General features: G+C 38.7%; 1 protein-coding gene across 1 annotated transcript in view; it reads right to left on the bottom strand.

The window, feature by feature from the left end:
- Nucleotides 1-25575, bottom strand: part of NCKAP5 (NCK associated protein 5) — a 919491-nt gene that overhangs the window by 286808 nt on the left and 607108 nt on the right. The window contains exon 6 of the mRNA XM_012740059.2: nucleotides 24052-24139. Within this exon, the coding sequence (XP_012595513.2) occupies nucleotides 24052-24139 (88 nt within the window). The remainder of the gene's footprint in view (nucleotides 1-24051; nucleotides 24140-25575) is intronic.

The raw sequence follows: 25575 nt of genomic DNA on the forward strand, positions 1-25575 counted from the left end.
GAAAATGGATATCCGACACAAAGAAAATAGAGGAAAAATCCAGAACCTGGAAGAAAAATTCACTACAGAAATAAAAATATTAAAGAAAAATCAAACAGAACTTATGGAAATGAAGAATTTACTCAAGGAATTACTAAAGACAGTGAAAAACCTCAAGAACATCGTAGATCAAACAAAAGAAAGAATCTCAGGGATTAAAGATAACATCTTTATATTAAGCAAATCAGTCACAGAGATAGAGCAGAGAAGCAAGAGAAAAGAACAAAGCCTATAAGAAATGTGGGATTATGTGAAGAGACCAAACATGAGAATTACAGGCATCCCTGAGTGTAAAGAAAAATTATACAAGGGTTGGTTAAACTATTTGAGGACATAATAGAGGAAAATTTCCCTGGCATTGCTAGAAATTTAGAGATGCAGGTACAGGAAGCTTCAAGGACTCCTGGGAGATTCAATGTAAACAGGAGGACACCATGACACATGGTCATTGGATTGACCAAAATAAACATGAAAGAGGCTTTCCTACAAGCTTCAAGGTGAAAAACCCAGGTAACCTACAAAAGAAAACCCATCAGACTAACTGCAGACTTCTCAACTGAGACCTTACAAGCCAGAAGAGACTGGGGCCCCATTCTCACTCTTCTCAAACAGAATAATGCCCAACCTAGAATCCTATATCCCGCAAAACTAGGTTTCTTATATGAAGCAGAGATAAAGAACTTCTCAGATAAGCAAAGACTCAGGGAATTCATCTAGACAAGATATGCCTTCCAGGAAATACTTAAAAATAACATTGCACACCTATTAGCATGATAAACACTCACCAGTGTAAAATCATCCAAAAGCTAAAGGTAAAAGGCCAGATACCACAATGCCTAAAGAGAGAAAATAAACCAACAAAGTTCAACTCAATAGGATGAATAGAAATCTGCCCCACTTATCAACACTTTCAATAAATTTGAATCATTCGAAATGCCCATTAAAGAGATGTAGGTTGGCTGAATACATAAATATACACAAGCCAAATATTTTCTGTCTTCAGGAAATACATCTAATTCACAAGAATGCATTCGGACTCATGGTGAGGGCTTAGAAAAGAATATTTCAAGCAAAGGGATGCAAAAGAAAGCTGGTGTGGCAGTTCTAATTTCAGATAACTTAGTCTTCAAATCAACAAAAGTAATGAAAGACAAAGATGGTCACTATATAACGGTGAAGGGTACATTCAACAAGAAGACATAACAATTATAAATATTTATGCACCTAACTCAGGTGCACCCAGATTCATAAACCAAGTCCAACTTGATCTAAACAAAATGATAAATGGCACACAATAATAGCCTGAGACTTCAACAACCTTCTGACAGAACAGGACAGATCCTCCAAACAGAAAATAAACAAAGAAACAATGGACTTAAACAGAATTCTAGCACAAATGGGCCTGGCTGACATTTACAGAGCATTCTACCTCAAAACCACTGAATATATGTTTTTATTATCAGCTCATGGAACATTCTCTAAGATTGAGCATATCCTAGGTCACACAGCATGTCTATAAAAATTTAAAAAAACAGTAGAAGTTATACCATGCATCTTATCAGACCACAGCAGAAAAAAATTAGAAGTCAACTCAAACAGAAACTCATCTCTACACAAAGTCATGGAAACTAAACAACCTTTTGCTGAATGGTCATTGTGTTAAGGAGGAAATCAAGATGGAAATCAAAGGACTCTTTGGACTAGATGATAAAGGAGACACAAGTTGTCAAATCTGTGGGACACTGTTAAAGCAGTCCTGAGAGGAAAATTTAAATCTGCAAATGCCTACATCCAAAAGATAGAAAGATCACAAATAAACAACCAAATGAACCATCTCAAAGAACTGGAAAAGGATGAACAAACCAAACTCATAACTAGCATAAGAAAAGAATTAGCAAAGATCAGAGCAGAACTAAATGAAATGGATAACAAAAAAAATATACGAAATATTAATACAAAAAAAGTTGGTACTTGGAAAAAATAAATAAAATTGACGTGCCTCTTGCTAGATTAACAAGAAGCAGAACAGAAAGGACTCTAGAAGGAGAAATTACAACTGATGCCACGGGAGTACAAAATATCATCTATGAATAGTATAAAAACCTCTCTTCACATAAACTTGAAAGTGTGGAAGAAATCGACCAACTCTTAGAAGCACACGGCCTCCCTAGGCTCAATCAGGAAGAAATATAATTCCTGAACAGACCTATATCAAGTACAGAAAATGAAGCAGCAATAAGAAAACCTTCCTAAAAAGATAAGTCCCAGATCAGATGGTTTCAAACCCAACCTACAATGAAGAACGGGTGCCTACCCTACAGAAATTACTCCACAAGATCAAGAAGAAAGGAATCTTCCAAAACATGATTTATGAGGCCAACATCACCCCAATGCCCAAACCAGGAAAGGATGCAACAGAAAAAGAAAACTACAGGCTAATACACCTTGTGACTGTAGATGCAAAAATTCTCAACAAAAACACTAGCAAACTGAATTCAGGTGCTTATCAAAAAATAATCCATCTCAACCAAGTGAGCTTCATCACAGAGATGCCTGGATGGTTCAACACACACAAATCCATAAATGTAATTCACCACATAAATAGAAACAAAAACAAAGACCATATGATCCTCACAGTAGACTTAAAAAAAGCATTCAACAAAAGTCAGCACCGTTTTATGATAAGAACACTTAAGAAAATAGGCAGAGCTGGGACTTACCTAAAAATAATACAAGCCATATATGACAAACCTACAGCCAACATCAGACTGAACAGGGAAAAATTGCAAGCATTCCCACTTAGAACTGGAACCAGACAAGGTTACCCTGGATTACTGCTTCTCTTCAACATAGTGCTGGAAGTCCTGGCCAGGGCAACCCGACAAGAGAAGGCAATCAAGGCCATCCAAAATAGGGACAGAAGAGGTCAAACTACCACTCTTTGCTTATGATGAAGTTACATCTAGAAAACCACAAAAATTCTGCCATGGGACAACTGGAATTGATAAACAAGTTCAGCAAAGTCTCAGGTTACAAAATCAACATACAGAAATCAGTAGCATTCCTATATGCCAACAATAGTCAAACTGAGAACCAAATCAAAGACTCAATAGCCTCCATAATAGCAACAAAGAAAATAGAATACCTAGGACTATATTTAAGGAGGTAAAAGACATCTACAGGGAGAACTACAAAACACTGAGGAAAGAAATATCAGAGGATATAAACAGGTGGAAAAGCATACCATCCTCATGGGTCACAAGGCAATTCCTATTAAAATACCAACATCATTTTTCACAGATGTAGAAAAATCACTCTATGCTTTGTATGGAACCAGAGAAGATGCCATATAGCAAAAGCAACCTTAAGCCAAAAGAACAAATGGGGAGGCACCCGTTTATCAGATTTTAAGCTATACTACAAGGCTATAATAACTAAAACCGCATGGTAATTGCACAAGAACAGAGGCATAGACCAATAGAACAGACTGAGAACCCAGAGAGAAAACCATCCTTATATAGCCATCTAATCTCTGACAAAGCAGACAGACATATACACCAGAGAAAAGAATCCTTATTCAATAAATGGTGCTGGGAAAATTGGATAGCCACATGTAGAAGACTGAAACAGGATCTTTACCTTTTACGTCTCACACAAATCAACTCATGGTGAATAACAGACTTAAGAATTACAGAAGAAAGTGTTGGAGAAACTTTTATAGACATTGACCTAGGCAAAGATTTTATGAAGAAGACTCCAAACGCAATCACAGCAACAAGAAAAATAAATAAATGGCACCTGATCAAATTAAAAAGCTTCTGCATAGCCAAGAAAACAATCATGAGAGCAGACAGACAACCTACAGAATGGGAGAAAATATTCACATGTTATACATCGGATAAAGGGCCGATAACTAGAATCTATATAGAACTCAGGAGAATCAGCAAGAAAAAAATTAAACAACCACATTAAAAAGTGGGCAAAGGACATGAACAGGAACTTTTCAAAAGGAGGCCGATTAATGGCCAACAATAGATGAAAAAATGATCAACATCTCTAATCATCCAGCAAATGCAAATCAAAACCATAATGACTTAATCCCAGAATGGATTAATATCACTTAATCCCAGAGAGAATGGCTTTTTATCAAAAAGTCCCAAAACAATGAATGTTGGCGTGGATACAGAGAGATAGGAACACTTGTATACTGGTGGGACTGCAAATTAGTACAACCTCTGTAGAAAGTAATGCAGAGATACTTCAAAGAGCTAAAAGTAGAACTACCATTTGATCCAGGAATCCCATTATTGGGCATGCCCCCAAAAAGAAAAAAAGACATTCTATAAAAAAGACATCTGCACTCATATGTATATAGCAGCACAATTCACAATTGCAAAGATTTGGAAACAACCCAATTGCCATCAATACATGAGTGGATTAATAAAATGTGGTATATGTATACCAGGGAGTTCTACTTAGCCACAAAAAACATGGCGATCTAGCACCCATTGTATTATTCTGGATAGAGCTGGAGCCCATTCTGCCACATGAAGTATCACAAGAATGTAAAAAGAAGGACCACATGTACTCACCACCAAAATTGGTATTAATTGATCAACACTTATGTGCACATATAGTAGTTAACATTCATCGGGTGTTGGGCAGGTGGGAGGGTGGAGGAGGAGATGGGTATATTCACACCTAATGGGTGTGGTGCACTCTCTCTGGGGGATAGACATGCTTGAAGCTCTGACTCAGGTGGGGCACAGGCAATATATGTAACCTAATATTTGTACCCCTGTAATATGTGCATATATATATATATATGTATATATATATATCAATAAAAACAAATTTAAGCAGTTTAAAATTTTCTATCAATTTTGTCACAAATCAATGAACCTGGAGGACATTATATTAAGACAAATAAGCCAGGAACAGAAAGACAAACACCACATGATCTCACTTACCATGGAATCTAAAAAGGATGAACTCATAGAATCATAGAATAGAATGGCAGTTACTAGACGCTTTGTAGGGCACAGGGATAATTGAGATGTTGTTAAAGGACACAAACTGTTAGACAGCAGGAATAAGTTCAAAAGATCTATTTATCACATGGTGACTACAGTTAATAACAATGAATTGTACACTTCAAAACTGCTAAGACTATAAATTTTAAATGTGTTCACCACAAAAAATGATGAGGCATGTGAGGTAATGCATGTGTTCATTAGCCTGATTTAGTCATTTCACAATGCATATGTAATAAAACATGTTTATACCATAAATATATATAATTTTAATTGTCAATTAAAAGATTAAAACAAAAAATGAAATAAAATGCTATCTCATTGACTCCATAAATACACATTGTCAGATGATGAATGTTTCCATATTTTTGTTTCAGAAAATATGGTCAATACCATATCATTTTTGTATGTGTGGCAATTGCTGGCAAAGAAATGTTTATATATATTCTGAGCTTGTTAAACTTAACTGACTGGAAGGCATCTGCCTCTACTAAGAAAGAATTTTTTTTTCGATTTCAGAATATTTCGGGAGTACAAATGTCTTGGTTACATGGATTGCTTTTGTACTGCTTGAGTCAAAGTTATAAGTGTGTCTATCACCTAGATAGGGTATACTGTACCTGTTAGGTGTGATGTCACCCATTCCTTCCTCCCCACTCTCACCTGTATGTCTTCCATTGAGTTTTACTTCTATCTGTGCACATGAGTGCTGATCGGTTAGTTACAATTTAATAGTAAGTATATCTGATGTTTGTTTTTCCATTCTTTAGATATTTCACTGGGAGAATGGTCTCCAGTTCCATCCAGATTGTTGCAAAAAGTATTAATTTATTTTTTACGGCTGAGTAGTACTCCATGGTGTGTGTATATATATATATCACATTTTATTAATCCACTCATGCATTGATGGGTACTTGGGTTGATTTCACATCTTGCGACTATGAATTGTGTTGCAATAAACATTTGAGTGCACATGTCTTTTACATAAAATGACTTTTTTTCCTATGGGTAAATACCCATTAATGGGATTGCTAGATCAAATGGTGGGTCTACTTTTAGTTCTTTTAGGAATCTCCATGCTATTTTCCATAGAGGTTGCACTTGTTTACAGTCTCACCAACAGTGTATATGTGTTCCTATGTCTCCTCATCCATGTTAATATCTATTTTTTTGTGTGAATTTTAGAATATTACAGTGGTACAAACGTTTTGGATACATAAATTTCCCTGTACCGCCAGACTCACAGCTACAAGCGTGCCCACTGCCGAAACAACACACACTGCACCAGGTAGGGTATGAATGCCAGTATCTACTGTTTTGAGACTTTTTAATAAAAGCCATTCTCACTGGGGTCAGGTTATATCTCACTCTGGTTTTGATTCGCATTTCTCTGATCATTAGCAATGTTGAACATTTTTTCATGTTCATTGGCCATTAGTCTATCTTCTTTTAAAAAAGCTTCTGTTCATGTCTTTTCCCTACTTTTTAATCGGGTTGTTTGATTTGTTTCTTATTGATTTGCTTGAGTTCTTTGTAGATTCTGGTTATTGCCCCTTCATTGGATGCACAGCTTGCAAATATTTTCTCCCACTCTGTTGCTTGTCTATTTGTTCTGTTGATTATTTCCTTGGCTATGCAGAAGCTTTTTAATTTGATCAGGTCCCATTTACTTATTTATGTTGTTGCTGTGATTGCCCTTGGGGTCTTCTTTATAATTTTTTTGCCTAGGCTGATACCTAGAAGACATTTTCCAACATTTTCTTGTAGAATTCTTATGGTTTTTGTCTTATATTTAAATCTGTGATTCATCTTGAATTAATTTTTGTGAGTAGTGAGGGATCTGGATCTTGTTTCAATCTTCTACGTGTGGCTATCCAGTTTTCCCAGCATCGTTTATTGAATAGGAATTATTTTCCCAATTCATACTGCTGTCTGCTTTGTCAAAGATCAAAGATGGTTTTATATCTGGATTCTCTGTTCTGTTCTATTGGTCTACCTTTCTATTTTTGTGCCATACCACGCTAATTTAGTTATTATAGCCTTGTAGTAGAGCTTAAAATCTGGTACAGTGATATTTCCAGATTTGCTCCTTTAGTTTAAGGTTGCTATGGCTATTAATGCTCTCTTCTGGTTCCCAATGAAGCATCAAATTATTTTTTTCTAGATCTGTGAAAAATGATGTTGTATTTTGATGAGGAGTACAATTATCTATAAATCACTTTGAGTAGTATGGACATTTATCTGCAAATCACTTTGAGTAGTATGGACATTTTAATAATGTTGATTCTGCTGATCCATGAGCATGATATGTTTTTCCATTTGTTTACATCATCTGCAATTTCCTTCCTTATTCCTAGTTCTCTTTGTCGAGATCTTTTACCTCCTTGGTTAAATATATTCCTAGTTATTTTATTTTCTTTGTTGCTATTGTGAAAGGTATTGAGTCTTTGATTTGATTCTCAGCTTGACTGTGACTGCGGTTAGTGTATAGGAATGCTACTGATTTGTGTACATTGATTTTGTAACCTGAGACTTTGGTGAATTTGTTTACCAATTCCAAGAGTCTCGGTAAACTCTTTGGGGTTTTCTAGATATAAGATAATATCATTAGCAAAGAGTGATAATTTGACCTCTTCTTTCCCCATCTGGATACCCTAGATTTCTTTCTTTTGCTGGATTTCTCTGGCTAGGACTTCCAGCACTATGTTGAATAGAAATGGTGACAGTGGGCAACCTTGTCTTGTTTCAGTTATGAATGGGAATGCTTTCAACTTTTTCCCATTATGTATGATGTCAGTTGTGGGTTTTTTCATATATGTCTTTCATAATTTTGAGGTATATTCCATCTATGCCTATTTTGATAAGCTTTTTTATTATAAAAGGGTGCATAATTTTATCAAATGCTTGTTCTGTGTCTATTGAGATGATCATATGATCTTTGTTTTTGCTTGTGTTTATGTGGTGAATCACATTTATGGATTTACATATGTTGAATCATCCTTGTATCCTTGGGTATTCCCACTTCATTATGAGGGATTATTTTTTTAATGTACTGCTTAATTCTATTTGCTAGTATTTTATTAGGATTTATTACTAGTATTTATTTAGGATTTCTATGTCCATATTCATGAGGGATATTGGTCTATATTTTTCTTTTTTTGGTGGATCCTTTCCTTACTTTGGTATTGAGATAATACTGGCTTCATAAAATGAGCTAGAGAGGATTCCTTCCTTCTCAATGTTATATAATAATTTCTCCAGTACGGGTAACCAATTCTTCTTTGTAGGTCTGACAATATTTGGCTATGAAACCATATTGTCCAGTACTTTTTTTTTGTTGGAAGATTTTTTTATTGCTCCTTCAATTTTGTTGCTCATTATTGGTTTGTTCAGCAGTTCTATTTCTTCCTGACTGAGCCTTGGGAGTTTGTGTGTTTCCAGGAATTCATTAATTTCTTCAATGCTTTCAAGTCTATGTGTATAGAAATTTTTATAGTATTCGCAGATGATATTTTTAAATATTCAAATACAATAATAATAGTAGCAATAATAAATAGTTACATATGGATAAGAGAACTTGTCAGTCCAAGTTCAATAAACAGACAATATATGCAATTTACCAGGCCACAATTATAAAGTAAGACTCTCAGGGGCAGGAATAATGTTTTATACATCATATCCCTATCACCACACCCTGCACGACACAGAAGGGATTCAATCAATGTCTGGTGTTAGATATGCTAATGCTTTATCTATGGTGACACTGTAAGATTAATGCTAAACTACTTCAATATTCCTGAGTACTTTTGATAGAAAACATTTTTTCGGTAAGTGCTTTGCCATCATAAACATAAAGTAAAAAATGAATAGAATATTTACACAAAAGGTAAAAGCACTATTGAAATGATTTCTTCTCAGAAAACGAGATTTTGTACACTTGTCCTTTAACTGACATCCCCACCCCATACATCTCACAGAGGAGCACGTCAGCTTTTAAGCCATAAAGCTGTCTATCCCAACATGCCCTGGGAATTTCTGGGGACCTAATCAAGGTATTCTATTCCTCCCACCTTCCCCCTTCCTGGGTTTACCTAAAAGAAAAAGCTCTAATGAGGTACATTAGTTGTACTTTTTAAAGTCAGTGATGGATTATCTAGTTAATTCGCTTGGGGGTTCATGTCAGAAAAGACAGAAGTTTTACCTATTTGTACTTAGATGGAACTTAAGGATAAAGCAATAATATTATATTTCTTCTACTATAATTTACATCATACCTGTTCTCTCTAGTCAGGCAAAACTTAGAGCACAGAGCTGGCCTAACTGCTTGAGGACTGCTACTGAAGAAATTTTGCCAGTAATACCGTCCTGGGATGCTTCTGACATTAGAACAATTATTTTTATCCCCAACCCCTGGAAGTGGCAGGAAGCTATTACTTGAGGAGCTTCTTTGTCACAGAGTGGGATGTACATTCTGACAAACCACTCACCCTCAGTGGGAGGAGAGAGGCAAAGAGCTGCTTGGTAAAGACAGCTGTAATCCTGCCAGATGATTCATCTTAGTAAAAGAGGGAAGGAAATTTAGAAAGATTAGCAAGAAATAAGTGTGATTCTAGAAGACAATTAGAAAAGTCAGAATATATATGTGAAAAAGCATCTGAAACTTGAGTAACCATTTTCTTCATGCAAAATTTCTGTGCATTTAAAGAATAATGAGCTGGGCAAATTGTGGTTTCCAAGACAAATGACTCTCCCAGAGGAGGTCTTCCAATTTACTCTAATAAATAGTCTTCTACATTTCACCAGTGTCCATCTTAGTGCCAGGCAATCAGGTATACCTTCTGTTGCCGCAGCGAGGGGGAAACTATAAAACTATCCAAGCTGGGCTCTAGTTCCATGTCTGCCACTCATGGGTAGTGAGACTCTGGTAAAGCCACTTGGTTATCTTTGACGTCATTTCCCCAAGAGCAAAATGGGATGATTAGGTATTGGAGATAAATTTTAGCTCTGAAAGTTAATGGTTTCAAATTACCTAAGTCTTGCTTCTATTCCTCCTTTTAAGCCCCTAAGACTTGCTAACTATCCCATCCACCCCCACACAGTGATTGACTCTCATGTTTCACACTACAACTCTTTCCATAGGAAACTATGGGCAGTGGCAGCCACCTTGTGAACATCAACATAATAATAAATAACTGGTAAACACGGCCTGTGCTCTTGGCTACCCCATTAAATATGAGATTATCCAACTCCTACCAAGCAGCGCTGGTCTCCAAGATACTGGGTGATCACTTTATAGACTCCTGCCAACAACAACCCTGAAACATTCTGGCTATAACTCCCACTATGCAGTAAGGATGCTTCCCAGTTTTCAGTCTCTCTCTCAACCCATCAGCAGGCCCTGTGTGCCAAAGATTATGCCAGACACTGACAAATGAGTCAGAAGCAATTATGGTTCAGACCACTCTGAAAGCTCAGCTCTACATAGAAGGCTTTGAACTTGTTGGGCGGAGAGGGTTTTGCTGTGAGAATCAGTCCTGGGGCCTGACTGCCTATATCCCCTGTGCCAAGCTTACACTGTATTTCCAGGGCCTTTTGTTATGTCAAGAAAAAAGGTTTAGTTTGAGAATTCTCTAATACTTACTAATCATTCAAATTTTCAAAAACAAAAATAGGCCTCAAGCTCAGTTAGCAGGTTCCACTAACTGGGCAAATTTAGAATACTGTCTTGTTTACATTATGCCGAAGATGTTCTCCTACTAATGTAAGTGAAATGATTTCCACTTCCAGGAGGGCCTTCCCAGCAGCACGGTTTTTATCAACACTTCTGCTTCTTCAGACACCTCCATTAGTTCTCACCCACCCACTGTAGTCTGGGATCTTTGAACCGGGCCAACCCCATGCTTTAGTCATTTGCTGAGTGACCCGCTGACCCACCTGCCCCATGACCACTGCCTCCCCAGCAATGAGCTCACTACCAACCCATTTACCGAACATGGCTGGGAGAGAGGTTCTCAGAGCTCTGTCACGTTAAGTCACTCCTCAAACATCAGGCAGGTTGTGAGTGGCTCAGTCATGATCTGAATCTAGGCTATTGACCTCCAAAGGCTTTGATTTTACTCATAATCCTCAACTACCTCTCACCAGAGTACCCACAATCCTCTGCTTTCTTTCATCAGAGTACCCAAACTCCTCTGCTTCCTTATACCACCATGCCCATAATCCTCTGCTGTCTTTCATCATAGCACCCACAAGACCAAATGACTGCCCCATTTATCTGACTTTTACTGTCTTTCAAGGACCACCTTAACTCCCACCTTCCCCAGAAGCTTGGCATGAGTCCTATACAGAAGGCAGTAGGCTGGCTACTCTGGGGTAGATGCTGGTGGTAGACTAATAAAAACAAGACCCCGTCCACAATAAAACATAGCATGGTGAGCAAGAAAAGAAAAGCATACAACTGAGTCTAATGCCTTGTAGTGGAGTGCTTCTTAACCTGGGCTGCACATTAGATTTGCCCTGTGTACATTTAAAGTCTTCATGGCCACACCCCTGACCACTTAAATCAGAATCCCTGGGGTGAAACAACCACATCAGTGTTTAGATTTTTTTTTTTTTAACTCTCCAGGTGATTCCAAGGCATGTATTTGAGAGCCACTGGCGTAGAATGATATCAGTGCCATCCTTACAAGACTATGGGACTTGGAATCCAAAGATCAAGCCCACCTCAGTCTGACTCACTGTATGACCCTCAGTAAGTCAAGTGCCTGTGTGAAAATCAGTTTTTTCACTCGTAAGGTGAACTTCAACTTCCTGCCCTTCCTATTTTGAAAGGTTAATATGAGGGTCAGATGAAATGATGTTGTAAAAGTACCTTGTAAACTGTAAAATACATATTAATTATTACTCTGCCAATTTTCACTACTGATCGCCCCAGTGGCAATGTTCAAATGCTCAGGAGGAGAACAAAAAGTAATAAAAATGCATAGAAAAGAAAAATTATTCTAACAGTAGGGTTAGAATAATTAAATATAGTGACCCAAGAGAAATACAGCCTAATTTATAGCTTACGGATATGTTTACAAGTTATTTTATAAATGCAATAAAAAAGATTGTAGTAGGGTACTTGCAATAGAATTGTTTTCAGATCATCACTTGTAATTATAGCAGCAGCTTATTAATTCAGACTAAGGGAGAGGCTTGTGCTTAATGGGGAGAAATGGGTTCACCGTGCTAATTTATTAATTTAATGAGGAACAAAATGTATGCAGAGATAGGGTGGCAAACTTACCAAACAGAAAACATTTTATAAAACATTTTGATTTATTTACAAAACAATGGACTCTTCATGAATGTGATGCTTGGCTATTCATTGAAATAGGTGAGGCAAAAATATAAGCCAATTTAAGACCTCAATTCAATAGGCTTGTTGCAAAGGCCCCTTTGAACTTGGTTTGACACTTGGTGCAACCCACAGAATGCATGCAGTAAAAGGCCCTGAGATAGCAGGCTAGGCAGGCAACATTTATTTATGGTGGTACCAGCCTCAGGTCTGGCTCCTGACAATATGAGGGAAGGGACACAAAGAGAAACAGTAGTTTATTTTCTCCTTGTGTGTGTATGTAGCACTTGACAAACCATTGAAATGATGCCTATAATTTGCAATTTGCATTTGTTTGTTTTCTTCTCACTTCAGCATCCCTATGCTGAATTCCTAACAACTTTTTCACCTGGCTCACCCAGGGGTGAAGTTTTATCCAGGCTTATTCAATCAACATAAAGGATTATAATTTCCTAAATTTTTTCAGGAATACCATTTTCTTGTCTCCTTCCCCTTCCAATACCATGTCCTAAGTTCTCATTTTCTTTTTCTTTCTTTTTTTTTTTTTTTTTTTGAGACAGAGTTTCACTCTGTTGCTTTGCCTACAGTGCATCAGCCCAGCTCACAGCAACCTCAAACTCCTGGGCTCAAGCAATCCTTCTGCCTCAGCCTCCCAAGTAGCTGGGACTACAGGCATGCGCCACCATGCCCGGCTAATTTATTCTATATAGAATTTTAGTTGTCTGGCTAATTTCTTTCTATTTTTAGTAGAGATGGGGTCTTGCTCTTGCTCAGGCTGGTCTGGAACTCCTGAGCTCAAATAATCCACCCGCCTTGGCCTCCCAGAGTGCTAGGATTACAAGTGTGAGCCACCGCACCTGGCCTAAATTCTCATTTTCTCAATCAGTTGATAGAGCAAAGCCCTCAGATTAAACTGGTTCACACTAATATGTGAATGACTCTTTCTGAAGTATTTGTCATCTTCTTAATTTCTTTTTCTTGGAATGATGCTTTAATAGGTGGGATTTCAGGGAAATATATCTAAGTGAGATTAGGTAGATTGGGTATAGAGATAACAGACTTTACTGGTATACTCGTATACTTTACTGGTATACCAGTATAACAGACTATACTGGTAGATTTGATATAGAGATAACAGACTTTACAGTGGGAGAAGATAGCACCAAAAAGGCCAGCCCTGCTTAGGAACTCAACTCTGGGTTTTAGCAAAGTCCCGAGATATCTACATTTCTCATAGCTTCTTCATTTTCTCCAATTCTAAATATTTAGGCTTACAAAAGTTTTTTTGGCGCTGGCCACAGAAGAAGAGTAGGTAGGGCAGGGGAAGGGGAAGAATTTGTCTGTTTGAAGGGGAAGAACAGCTAAGTACATAGCAACTCTAAGTGATAATAGCTACCGTTTACTGAATTCTTACAATGTGCTATGAAATTTATCATGCACTCTTTCTGATTATTACATGAAATTATGTCAGGGACGCACTTTCCAGCAACCTTTCCCTTTAATTTCATTATACCCATTACGGAGAAGAGGAAAGTGAGATTCAAGTTAATTAAGTTGCCCCAGATGACAATACTGATTGAAGGTGACAAATGGGATTCATTTCCAGGTCTGCCTGACCCTGAAACTTTTTCTCATTTAAATTCCTCTTCATGATTCTCCAACCAGTACCATTTACATATGTGGTCTTTAGAATTGGGAGGGACTGCTACGAATTCATAGTATTCTTTTTAAATAATATATAACTGCTCTTTCATCAGACTGTTTCCTCCCTGTGCTAATCTAAATTAGCTCTTGCATAGAGAAAAGCAGAAATACTAAGCACTGTTTGCCTCTATATTTGAATGAACGGCTGACAGACTGACATGGGGGTGGGAGGAAGAATGCGGATTCAATAGACTTCTCTAGGATCTCCACCCTTCCAGGGCCTGAGGATTTGACAAAGCTCTGAGGTTGGGTGGGGGGATCAAAGCTTCCACGTTTGGACAAGGCACAGGTGGTACAGACCTTAAGTGATTTAGGATTACATAACCTTTCACCTCTCAGACTACTTTCACTTCTCAGACTAAAATTATTAATGGAAGAAGAAACAATCATTAACCTTCTATTGACCATCTACATTCCCCTATACCCTATAATTTAAACTTTCTTTCTTCTTTTTTTGAGACAGAGTCTCACTCTGTTGCCTGGGCTAGAGTGCCATGGCATCAGCCTAGCTCACAGCAACCTCAAACTCCTGGGCTCAAGCAATCCTTCTGCCTCAGCCTCCCAAGTAGCTGGGACTACAGGCATGCGCCACCATGCCCGGCTAATTTTTTCTATATATTTTTAGTTGGCCAATTAATTTATTTCTCTTTTTAGTAGAGATGGGGTCTCACTCTTGCTCAGACTGGTCTCCAACTCCTGACCTTGAGCAATCCGCCCGCCTTGGCCTCCCAGAGTGCTAGGATTATAGCGTGAGCCACCGTGCCCAGCCAACTTTCTTAAAAATCTTTTCTCTGGCCGGGCGTGGTGGCTCACGCCTGTAATCCTAGCACTCTGGGAGGCCAAGGCGGGCGGATTACTCGAGGTCAGGAGTTCGAAACCAGCCTGAGCAAGAGCGAGACCCCCATCTCTACTATAAATAGGAAGAAATTAATTGGCCAAGTAATACATACAGAAAAAATTAGCCGGGCATGGTGGCACATGCCTGTAGTCCCAGCTACTCGGGAGGCTGAGGCAGGAGGATTGCTTGAGCCCAGGAGTTTGAGGTTGCTGTGAGCTAGGCTGACGCCATGGCACTCACTCTAGCCAGGGCAACAGAGTGAGACTCTGTCCCCCCAAAAATAAAATCTTTTCTCTGAGCCCCTCCTCATAGCGTTGGGCTGGAAAGAAAAGATCTTCAAGATCATGGAGTTGACTGACTCATAGTCATAACAATGTATTTGAATCACCTGGGGAAATCTGTAAACACACCCAGGCCTAGTCTCAGCTGCTGGAGACTGTGGAATTATTCTGAGTTGGAGCCCAGGTAGGCTGAGAACCCCTATCACAGCCCAACCTGTTGTCTTGCACTTGAATCCTAAGGAAGATGGCCACTTTTTGTAAGCCCAGAAACTGCCGCACGGGACCCGGGCATAAGCCTCTAACCCTGCAAAGGCTGTGGATCTGCCTCCTCAGATATGCCTGTCAGGCCAATTAACACCTAACTCTTGCAATGGCTTAAATGCTGACAGCAGGCCCCTGGCCAGACCATTTCCCTCTCACCCCACACCTGGTGATTTCTCTTCATTGCCATGCTGTGCTCACTGTGCAGACAAAATCAATAAGGACAATATAGCTAAAAGGTTACCATACAGGAGAGATCTCTGTAATGAAAGTGTATTTTTTTTTTTCCGGCAAGCACTTCCCACTTCTTTCTTAACTATTTCCTCATTCCAAAACTGTACATTTTCTCTCTACAGCCTGTTTTATAAGCATTTCAATAAAGCATTAATAAGCCAAGTTCCACAACACAAAACAGTCAAATGTTTTTAGCCTCAAGTGAGGTAAGAAAGTAAAATCAAGGTTCAAGGATTGATGTCATTGTGATTTTGCTCTGGTCAAATTCGTTTGTCTTGTAAAAAGAGGAAATAACTGATAATCCTGGTTAATGATCTGAAGTGCCCAAACTATCTGCCCGAGCTGCACCCTTACTAAAGGGCAGCACTGTTTGGATTCTATACACAGAACCTCCTGACCTGAAACACGCACCGAGTAGTCACAGTCTGCTCTGTGCCAAGATGAGCGAGGCAACGGCATGTACACTGGGAACATCTGTTCACCTGTAGGAACAGAGGGTGCTTTTCCAGGGCACCACTGTGTTCATAGGCTAGATTTGTTCTAACAGGGAGACCGTATTCTGCTTTTACTTAGCAAGAATTCAGTTCAGGGTCAAAACATCTAACAGAAAAAGTACTCATGTCTGAGCACCGAATTCAGGAAGAAATAGAGACCAAGAAAGTAGAGCCAGAACCCATTAAACCAGGGATTTTAAATTCCAAAGAATGAAGGTAACTATTTAATCTCTTAATGATATTATTTAAAATTCCTTGATACCTGTAAAAGTATTTAATATGACTTTGGAATTACAAGACAAATATTCTCTTTAGTTAGTGTGCCAACCAGCAGGTGCTCCCAAATAAGACTGTTTTGAAACTTCCGAATTTCTGGGTAATATTTCCATAGGGGTAAAACCATAAAATTCATCTTATAGAATAATTTCAAAGAGAAAAGGAATGTTCACCTTTTATGAAGGGCACCTGTGGCTGTCCTGAACCTAAGCGCATGCTTTGGTTGTGAGAAATCCTGCCTTCTTCATCTGAACTTTATCTGAAATTTATATGAATAGTGGATGTTGCTTAAAACAAACAAAAATTAAAAAAGAAGAAAGAAAACTGTTTCCTTATGGAACATTTTCAGCCCTTTAAAACTTGACACACAATAAAAGTACTCCCTTCACCACCATCACCCACTTCAGCAGCTATTCAAAGTTCATAGCAATTCAAAGAAAAGACCAATTTCTTAAAGCAGAATCAAAAGCACTTGAGACTTCCTGAGACTGCAGTCCACAGACATAAATAAAAGCACTTAATAAAAATATGTCATATCCCTACTGAATATTAAAATTTTATAAATAACTGTGCAAAGACTTAGCCACTCTTTCAACAAACAGAATTTTATATCTTTCTTTTCCTCCTTACTGGTGTACACTCCTCCACTCAATCTACTCATTGTTTATCTACATGTTAGCATTTGCATTTTTTTAAACCACATTTTGTTTTGGTTAAAAAAAAAATAAAAGAAAAGGAGACAGTTTCTAAATAACTTTTATGAATTTATTTATCAAGCTCTCTAAAGAGTTTTCTTGGCTAATTAACTGCCAGGAAACTGACTGAAACAAGTACCCTGTGTGTAAGAATCAGTATAGTTGAACATCCCATGCACTGGAGTGAGCATCGGGCTCTGAATTTCACTTCAACTCCATTTTCTCTTTGGAAAATGAGAGAAAGGGGGTTATGGTGGATGGATGGGTGTTGCTGTCCCTCCCTGGTTCCCAGCAAAGACCCATGGACCCGAGGAATCAAAATGATCCATCAAACTTGGGAACAAGACCAAACAGCTCACACCCTCATCATTTTAACTCAGCAGATTTATGGAGGTACCTGGATAGATTCTGTTGCAAGTCCCTCAGGTGACTCTGATACTTAGCCATGGCTAGGATGAATTGGACATAGAGTCAGAACTTTCCAGCTCTTGAAAACTATAAACACTTCAATTTTGCCTTCTAGCTACGTATGTTCATGAAAAATTAAAATGTTATCATGTTAGAAACTTGTAAAATTCACATTTTATACTAGGGATATTGATAATAAAGGAGTTTTCTTTTAAAAAGTATGGTTTGTAATTGTTTAATAATATAATTTTTCAAGACTAACTTTTCTCTCTGGTGTACATAAATTTTTGGATTTACTTAAAGGATACTTAAATCATTGTAAGGAAAAAAAGGAGGTGATGTTTAAAGTCAAAAATTTCCTGCCACCTCTGATAAGAACTATAATCTGTGCAATAATTAACACTTCTGCCAGGCAGGTCTTGGGCTTCAGTGAGGGGGCGTCCCAGACCATGTCACGTGCTTTCCCTGTACCATACAAAGAGCTGGATCTATATTTGTTGACTGAAGATGTAAGGATAACTGGAAAGGGTCCCTTTCCCATGCTTAATTACACCTGATACTACTTTTAAAGACATATTTAGTGAAAACATAATTTTGATGTTCAATTAGATCCCTTCAAATGGAAGTAACTTGGTAACACACTATATTGCTTTAGATGTAGACTAAGGGATCAATGACTAAGCAAGCACAGACCATCTTTGGAGATAACAGAGGAAACCTCAGAAAACACAGCAGCTCAGGGCTCTCCAAGAAGGTGGTGGAATAGAGAGAGAGAGAGCCAAACTTGGACACATTATAATTTTGCTTATCACTTTATCTACCTCTCTGTGCTCTCTACTGGGACAAGGACTCACTAAGTCTCTGACAAAGTTTCTGCATTCCATTTTTATGGTGGCCTACTCAGCTCCTTAACATGATACAAAGGACCTCCAGTGACCTGACACTGGTAGTGTGTAACTTTGGGCCAGCCATTCAACTTCTCTGTGTCTCAGTTTCCTCTTCTGTAAAATGAGGAAATCAACAGTAACTCTTTCAAAGGGTTCTTGTGAAAATTTAATGAGCTCATAATTGTAAAATGATCAGAAGAGTGACTGATACTCAGCAGATGCTCAGTAAGTGTTGGGTAGTAAGGGGTCAGACAGGTAGATGTGCTGCTCTATGCTGCATTTCTTCCTGTAGTCCAGGCCTTACAAGACTGCGAACAGAACTGCCAAAATCTCAACATTCTAAGAGCAGGAAGAACACCCTAAAAATAATCTTTCTATTCTAAGGGTTCTCCTCAGTTTAGCACACATGTCAGTTATTCCACATATAAAAAGAAAAAGTCATCATTTACAGACTAAGGAATTTCCTATAAAACCTGAAAGTTCATCTTCTTTTGAAACACTAGGCTATTTTTCCACATTGGTGTGTATTTCTGGGGCTCTCCAGTTTGCCACAGTCCCCACCACTCCCTGTTGTCTCTCTGGCATTAAACCAAGTATGTGTTGCTACAGCATGGCTTTTGCCTGTTAATAAAAACCAAATGAAAAACCTTCCCTGTACTTGCTTCCTTATCAAAAGTGGAAAAATAGAATGTAAACCCCTAGAGGGAACCTGATTTTTCTCATACCTGGCCCACTTTAACTATTTACATTATTTGGTGACCGAAAGCATTTACATTTGTGATCCTGAATTGAGTCCAAATCCCCTTTTAAAAATCTGAAAAACAAAGAACCCAGAGAGTTTAAGTGATTGCCTAAGGTCCTAAGTCTTGATAGTGGCTAAAGCTGTACCCACAGGTGAGTCTTTTTCCAGTTACTATTTCTATTTGCCCATACATCTTTTATCTAAATCAATTAGCTAATATGATTCAATCCATGTTCCACATGAGAAAGCAGGGACAAGAGGAAGTGTGTCAGCTACAATGAAGGAGCACAGAAGGTAGCTATGCACACAAGAGGATGTATCCGCGGATCTCTGCTTCACGTTCTGATTATTCACAGATTACTCAGGCTGCCTGTGTTTAAATATTTTGACAGATGAAGCTGAAGGAACGATGCCCCTCTCTAACCGGTTGTTCCATTAAATTTATGCTTAATTGTCTCCTTTCATGTCTAATCATGAATTTTTTTTTTCTAACATAAGTTTCCTAATTTACTTAACTAAATCAAATGGCGAGCTTGAGCGACAAGAATACATAACATGACTCATGAGAACCCACAAAATACCCGGAGAGAATGAACTGGAAAGAGAAACAAAGCAAGAGGGACCCTGGGAGATGTTTTTACTTACTTGGGCTCCTCCTTTTCAGGTCTTTTACTTTTCCCTAATGAAATGAGTCTGTCTTGGGGGCATATGTCACCTTCCCTATACACACAATGACAATATTTCTATGATATGCCATATGCTTGTGTCTTCCATGGGGGAAACGAGAACCAAACGATTTATGACTTATTAATTTATCTCTGTTTACTTTCATGTAGTTTTGTTTTGCTTAGTTTTTGGGGGAGTATTTAGAGACAGTGACTTTGTGACCTGGGATTTTAGGCTGTGCCCACTTTCCACCCTGCCATCCAAAATATTCCACAGATAACCTCTCAGTTTAATTCTATGTATCTCATACAGGGAAATCTGGGATTTACTTCCAGTCCTACCACTTAGCATTTGCCGGAGTTCAAACAGACCCTTATGAGCCTCATCCTAAAATGAGCATGGTAGTATCTATTTTAGAGGCAGCCGGAATAGACAAACGAGATCCATCTTGTGTAAGTGCTCTGTAAACCATAAAGCATCAACTCATGTGTCCTGATGGTCACACATGGTCCTAAACACTGGGAACATGAGATGTTCTGAGAAAGGCAGGACATGGAACTCACTGGAAGCTCATGACTTCCTATGTCCATTTCAAGAGACAAAAGATGAACAGAAAAGGGGAACAGATTATTAAAAATAAGACCAGGTCAGGAGGTAGGGTCTTCAGGGAGAAGAGTGCAGTAGGCCTCATGATGCATTCCTTTGTGTCTCCAGAATGTGTGCAAGCTTCTATTTTGGCTTCTGTCACATTGTTGACTATATCTGATTATCTGTCTTCCCTCTCTAACACCCAGAATCCTATAAACTAAGCATTCTGGGAAAGGGCTGTGCCAGGCATAGTTGCATCTCTGGCTCTTAGACTGGTATCTGGTACCACCAGGCCTGCTAGGTTAGTGTTAGTTACTAGTGTGATAGAATAATGGCTTTCCCCAAAAGATGGCCACATCTCAATTCCTGAAATCTGAGAATATGTGACCGTATATGGCAAAAGGGACTCTGCAGATTTGATCATGTTAAGGATCTCAAGATGAGGAAATTAGCCCTGATTATCCAGTTGGGCCCAATATGATCACAAGGTCTTTAAAAGAAGGAAGCTAGAGAGAAATGAGACATGAGGACAGAACCAGAGGTTGGAGTGGTACGATTTTAAGACAGAGGAATGGGCCACAAGCTAAGGAATGCTAGATTGTGGGCAAGGCAAAGACATAATTCTCCTCTGAAGCCTCCAGAAAGATTGTAGCCTTGCCAACACTGTGATGTTAGACTTTCGACCCTTAGAATTATAAGAAAATAAATTTGTGTTGTTTTAAGCTACTGAGTTTGTTACAACAGCAACAAGAAACTAATATACTTAGATAAGAAAGTAAACAAGTAACTGATATTTGAATGAATGAATGAGCAAAGGAATGTTTAGATAAAAGGAGGGAGCTCTAGATGCAATGAGGAATGACCCATGTTCAGGTCCCAACATGGACAATATCCAGATGGGCAACTTGGGCGCTGTCACTTAATCTCCCCAGAATCTTCAGCCTAAAAGCCGAGGCTGTGGAGTCGGAATGACCAGGGTTCAAGGCCCTTCTAGGCTACTTCCTGGCTGTGCACCTTCAGGCAGGTGCTCACCTCTCTGCTCTCTGTTTCTGCAGTTGTAAGATGGGCATAGTCAGAGTACCTCTTGCACAAAACTGTTATGGGGATTGAATGAGCTATATAGTCGAGTCGCATTTGACGGGGCTCTGAACTAGGCAAATTTGAAATCATAGTCACATAAAAATGTTATGAATATGACTTCATGCACAAAACTTGAAATCATGCAAATACCCCAATTAACAAAAAGGTCAAGAACCACACAATGGCAAAGCTGGTAAAGTTTAAACCACTGATTACCGCTTGGTGGGACTGTCTCAGCTGCTGAACAGAAACACCCACCGTCCTTTGAGAGAACCCATGTTGAATTAAGCAAGTTATAAATTACACAAGCAACAAATTATGAGAGGTCTTCAAGAACACACTCCTTGAACAAAATATGACTACATTTAATGCATGCAAAGCAATTAGCAGGGGCCTGGAACACAGAAAGCTATTATTCTGGTATTATTATATTAGCTCAATGATAAAAGACTCAGAACAAACACTTCCACCACAATGGAAAATGAAACAAACTCCAGCTTTCCCAGGGGCCTATGCTTTACACAGGCCTCTGGCTCCTTTCAGAGAAATTTTGCAAGTTGGAAAATCTGAATCAGGTGTGCTAATGACACCCTATATTATGAAGCAATAAATTTTCCAGCTTTTACCTGAAACACAGCACTTGGCCTCAGGGAAGTGTTAACTATGTGCTCCACCAATATTACCATGCACATCTAGCATAAACTATTTTGCTACTATTGAGAATAACGGAATTTGTTCTATTCTGAATAATGAAAGGGAGATGAAGGGGATCTCCTTGGGACCCAGCAAACACTTGCCCTTCTCTCTGTTCTCGTTTCTTGCATGCCCAGACCACAAGGCTGTACCAAGTACATATGTGAAGTTTCATAAATGTTTGTTTAATGTAAAATGACCTCTACAAGTCACGTAACCTATACCTCTCTCCCACTTTATAGATAAGGAGTCTGAGGCCAATGAGAGGAATGACTGAAACATTCCTTCTGTGTAGCATTAATTCAAGTTAATAACTTTCTTCTTCCTAGACGGAAGAGAGCTAAATTCCCAAAACTAATGGACTGGGCTAGGGAGAGGAAATAGTTATAAAATACATTTTTAAAAGTGTGTCTGTTTTCCTAAGTAGCTTCCAATTTCACAAAAGAATTCTGAAGGTGATTAACCACAGATTTGGCTAATAACTAGTAAAGAAATTTAAAGAGAATGGTCAAGAGAAAACTGGAATCGGTATGAAAGAGACCCACAATGGGAAAACTGGAGAAAGCCCAGGAGTGATGTTGAATTATTTAGTTCTAATGAAGCCAGGTGTTACCTGCGAGGGGCAACAAATGATGTACTTTTGAGATTCAAATGACTCTTTTATGCTGCACAGAACCACTTAATGCAGAATTGAGTCCCATTTCCTACGCACACCTCAACTTTGTACTAATGCAGATAAAATATCCAGGAATGACCTGGGAAAACCTGATTAGTCAGCAAAAGCCTAGGGCTGCCCAGTGATTACCACGAATTTCCACCAATTCACTTGCCATTTTAGGCTTTTCATGCATAGTTCTATAGTGGGTATTGGGTCTCTATTTGGGACTTGAAGTGATTTTAATAAAAGTCCTAAATTTATCTATATAGAGTGTGCTATTTCTGTTGTAACTTCCTATTCCTACCATACCAGAGCTTTCTCACCTCTGTGCAGCCAACTTGAACCACACTCAGATTAGATGTCCTGCTTCCCAGCCTGGCCATTGTGCTAGTGTTAAAGGATTATGGGATATAGGCTGTTAGGAGAAGATGATGACTTGCTACTCCATTGACCACTTACTCTCCTTGGACCTCTTCAGACTCCCCAGTCACTGCCTGAGGTGCAAGGCCAGACCTTCGAGCATAGCACACAAGCCCAGAGCTCACCAAGCTCTTCTGTGTACTCCCAGCCTCACTGTTAAACGCTTTAGCTCATCAGGTCATTATGTGGTTACCTGGAGGTGCTTCTTCTCCACTGCTCTGAAGACCCAGAGTGATCCACAGTGCAGATGACTGCACCTTTATCTAGGCTCCCCTCCCTTGCAATGCCCTTTCCCTGCTCTCCATTCCTCAGACCACCTCATCGCACCTCTGGGAAGTCCTCCTCAGCTCTTCAGACAGGATGAGTCCCTCCCTCCCCTGGATTCCCAAGGAATGCCGTAGACACCTCTCTTACAGTCCTGACCACAGAGCACTGTGATGCTTTTATACATCTTTCTGTTTCACTATAAAGTTATTATTTTTTTTTTTTTGCATCTTCCTACAACCAAAAATCTGCTGTTTCACAGTAGGAGTTCAAGAAATGAATGAGTTAAATAAACATGTATATCATCCCCACACTAGAGGCAACTAGTTGGCTCCCAGCACTGAGGTCTGGACCATTTCTTTTATCTTTGGGTCAGAGAGGGCAAAACTTAGAGATATACCAGAAAAACAAGCCAACCGGTAATCAGCCGAGAGTAAGAAACATGGTGTACCTGATAGACCATTATATTAACAGTGTCTTCTTTTTTCTGCTCTGGAGGTCCTTGACTCTGCAATAGATTTCGTACCGTTTCTTCCATCCTGAGAGACAAAAATAGGAAGAATTTCTTAAATAAGGCTTCTGATTAATATGGGTCTGTTCCAGTTAGTACAAGTCATTCCTCAGTGTGTATTTCCCAAGCTTAGACCTGGAAATCTCTTTTCTCTTCTCTCTCCTTCATCCCCTATTAAGAATCTGCCATGAAGTCCTTTAAAATCATTCTTCAGGATGTCTCTGCATTCTCTCTCTACCATTCGGGTCCCTCTCTTTGGCCTTGGACATCCGTACTCACGCACGCGCTTCCCAATAGCCCTGTTCACTTCCAATTGCTCCCTTTTAATTTGATACAATGTCACCACATGAATCTTCCTGAAACACCACTTTGATTTTTTAAAATCAATTTTCAAAGTTAACAAATATTACATGAATACATTCTCTCCATTAACACACTGTCATGTTTTTCCATGTCAGCACACAAAGATCTACCTCATTCTTTTCAACTACAGTCAAAAGTCACTTAATGACTGTGACAGGTTCTGAGAAATGCAGTTAGGTGATTTTGTTGCTGTGTAAACATCATAGAGTACACTGAACAAACCTGGATGCTATCGCCTACTGCACACCTAGGCTACATGGAATGGCCTATTGCTCCCAGGCTCTGAAGCTGGACAGCATGTGACTGCACTGAATACTACAGGCAACTGTAACACAGTGGTAAGTACTGGTGTATCTAAACATAGAAAAGATTTGGTAAGAATACTGTATATGGGATGAAAAATGGTACACCTGTATAGGACATTTACCATGACTGGTGCTTACAGGACTAGAAGTTGCTCTGGGTCAATCAGTGAGTGAGTAGTGAGTGAATGCGAAGGCCTAGTACACTACTATAGACTTTATAAACACTGTACTCTTAGGCTACACTAAATTTGCAAAAAAAAAAGTTCTTTCTTCAATAGTAAATTAACCTTAGCTTACTATAGTATTTTTACTATGTAAGCTTATATATATAGCTTTATGTATACATAACTTTTATAACTATATATATATAACTTATACATATTACACATTTAAAACTTTTTGACTCTTTTGCAATAACTCTTAGCTTAGCTTAAAATATAAATTCTTTGTACAGACCTACAGAAAGATTTTCTCTACACCCTTAATCTATAAGCTTTTTTTTTTTTGTATTTTTTAATTATTTTATTTTTAAAAACTTTTTTGGTTGACAACTAAGACACAAGCACACACATTAGCATAGGCCTGCACAGGGTCAGGATCATCAAGACATCACTAGGCAACAGAAATTTTTCAGTTCCATTATATTAATAATTTTGTGAGACCACAGTCTTGCATTCAGTCCACCGTTGGCTGAAATGTCCTTTACGTGGCACATGACTGTGCTTCCAAGCATGTCACGGTGTGAATGCACCATAAGCTATTTAAGCACTCCTCTAATATGAAATTTAAGTTACTT

Source organism: Microcebus murinus, chromosome 8, assembly GCF_040939455.1.
Source record: "Microcebus murinus isolate Inina chromosome 8, M.murinus_Inina_mat1.0, whole genome shotgun sequence".
Classification (NCBI taxonomy): Eukaryota; Metazoa; Chordata; class Mammalia; order Primates; family Cheirogaleidae; genus Microcebus; species Microcebus murinus.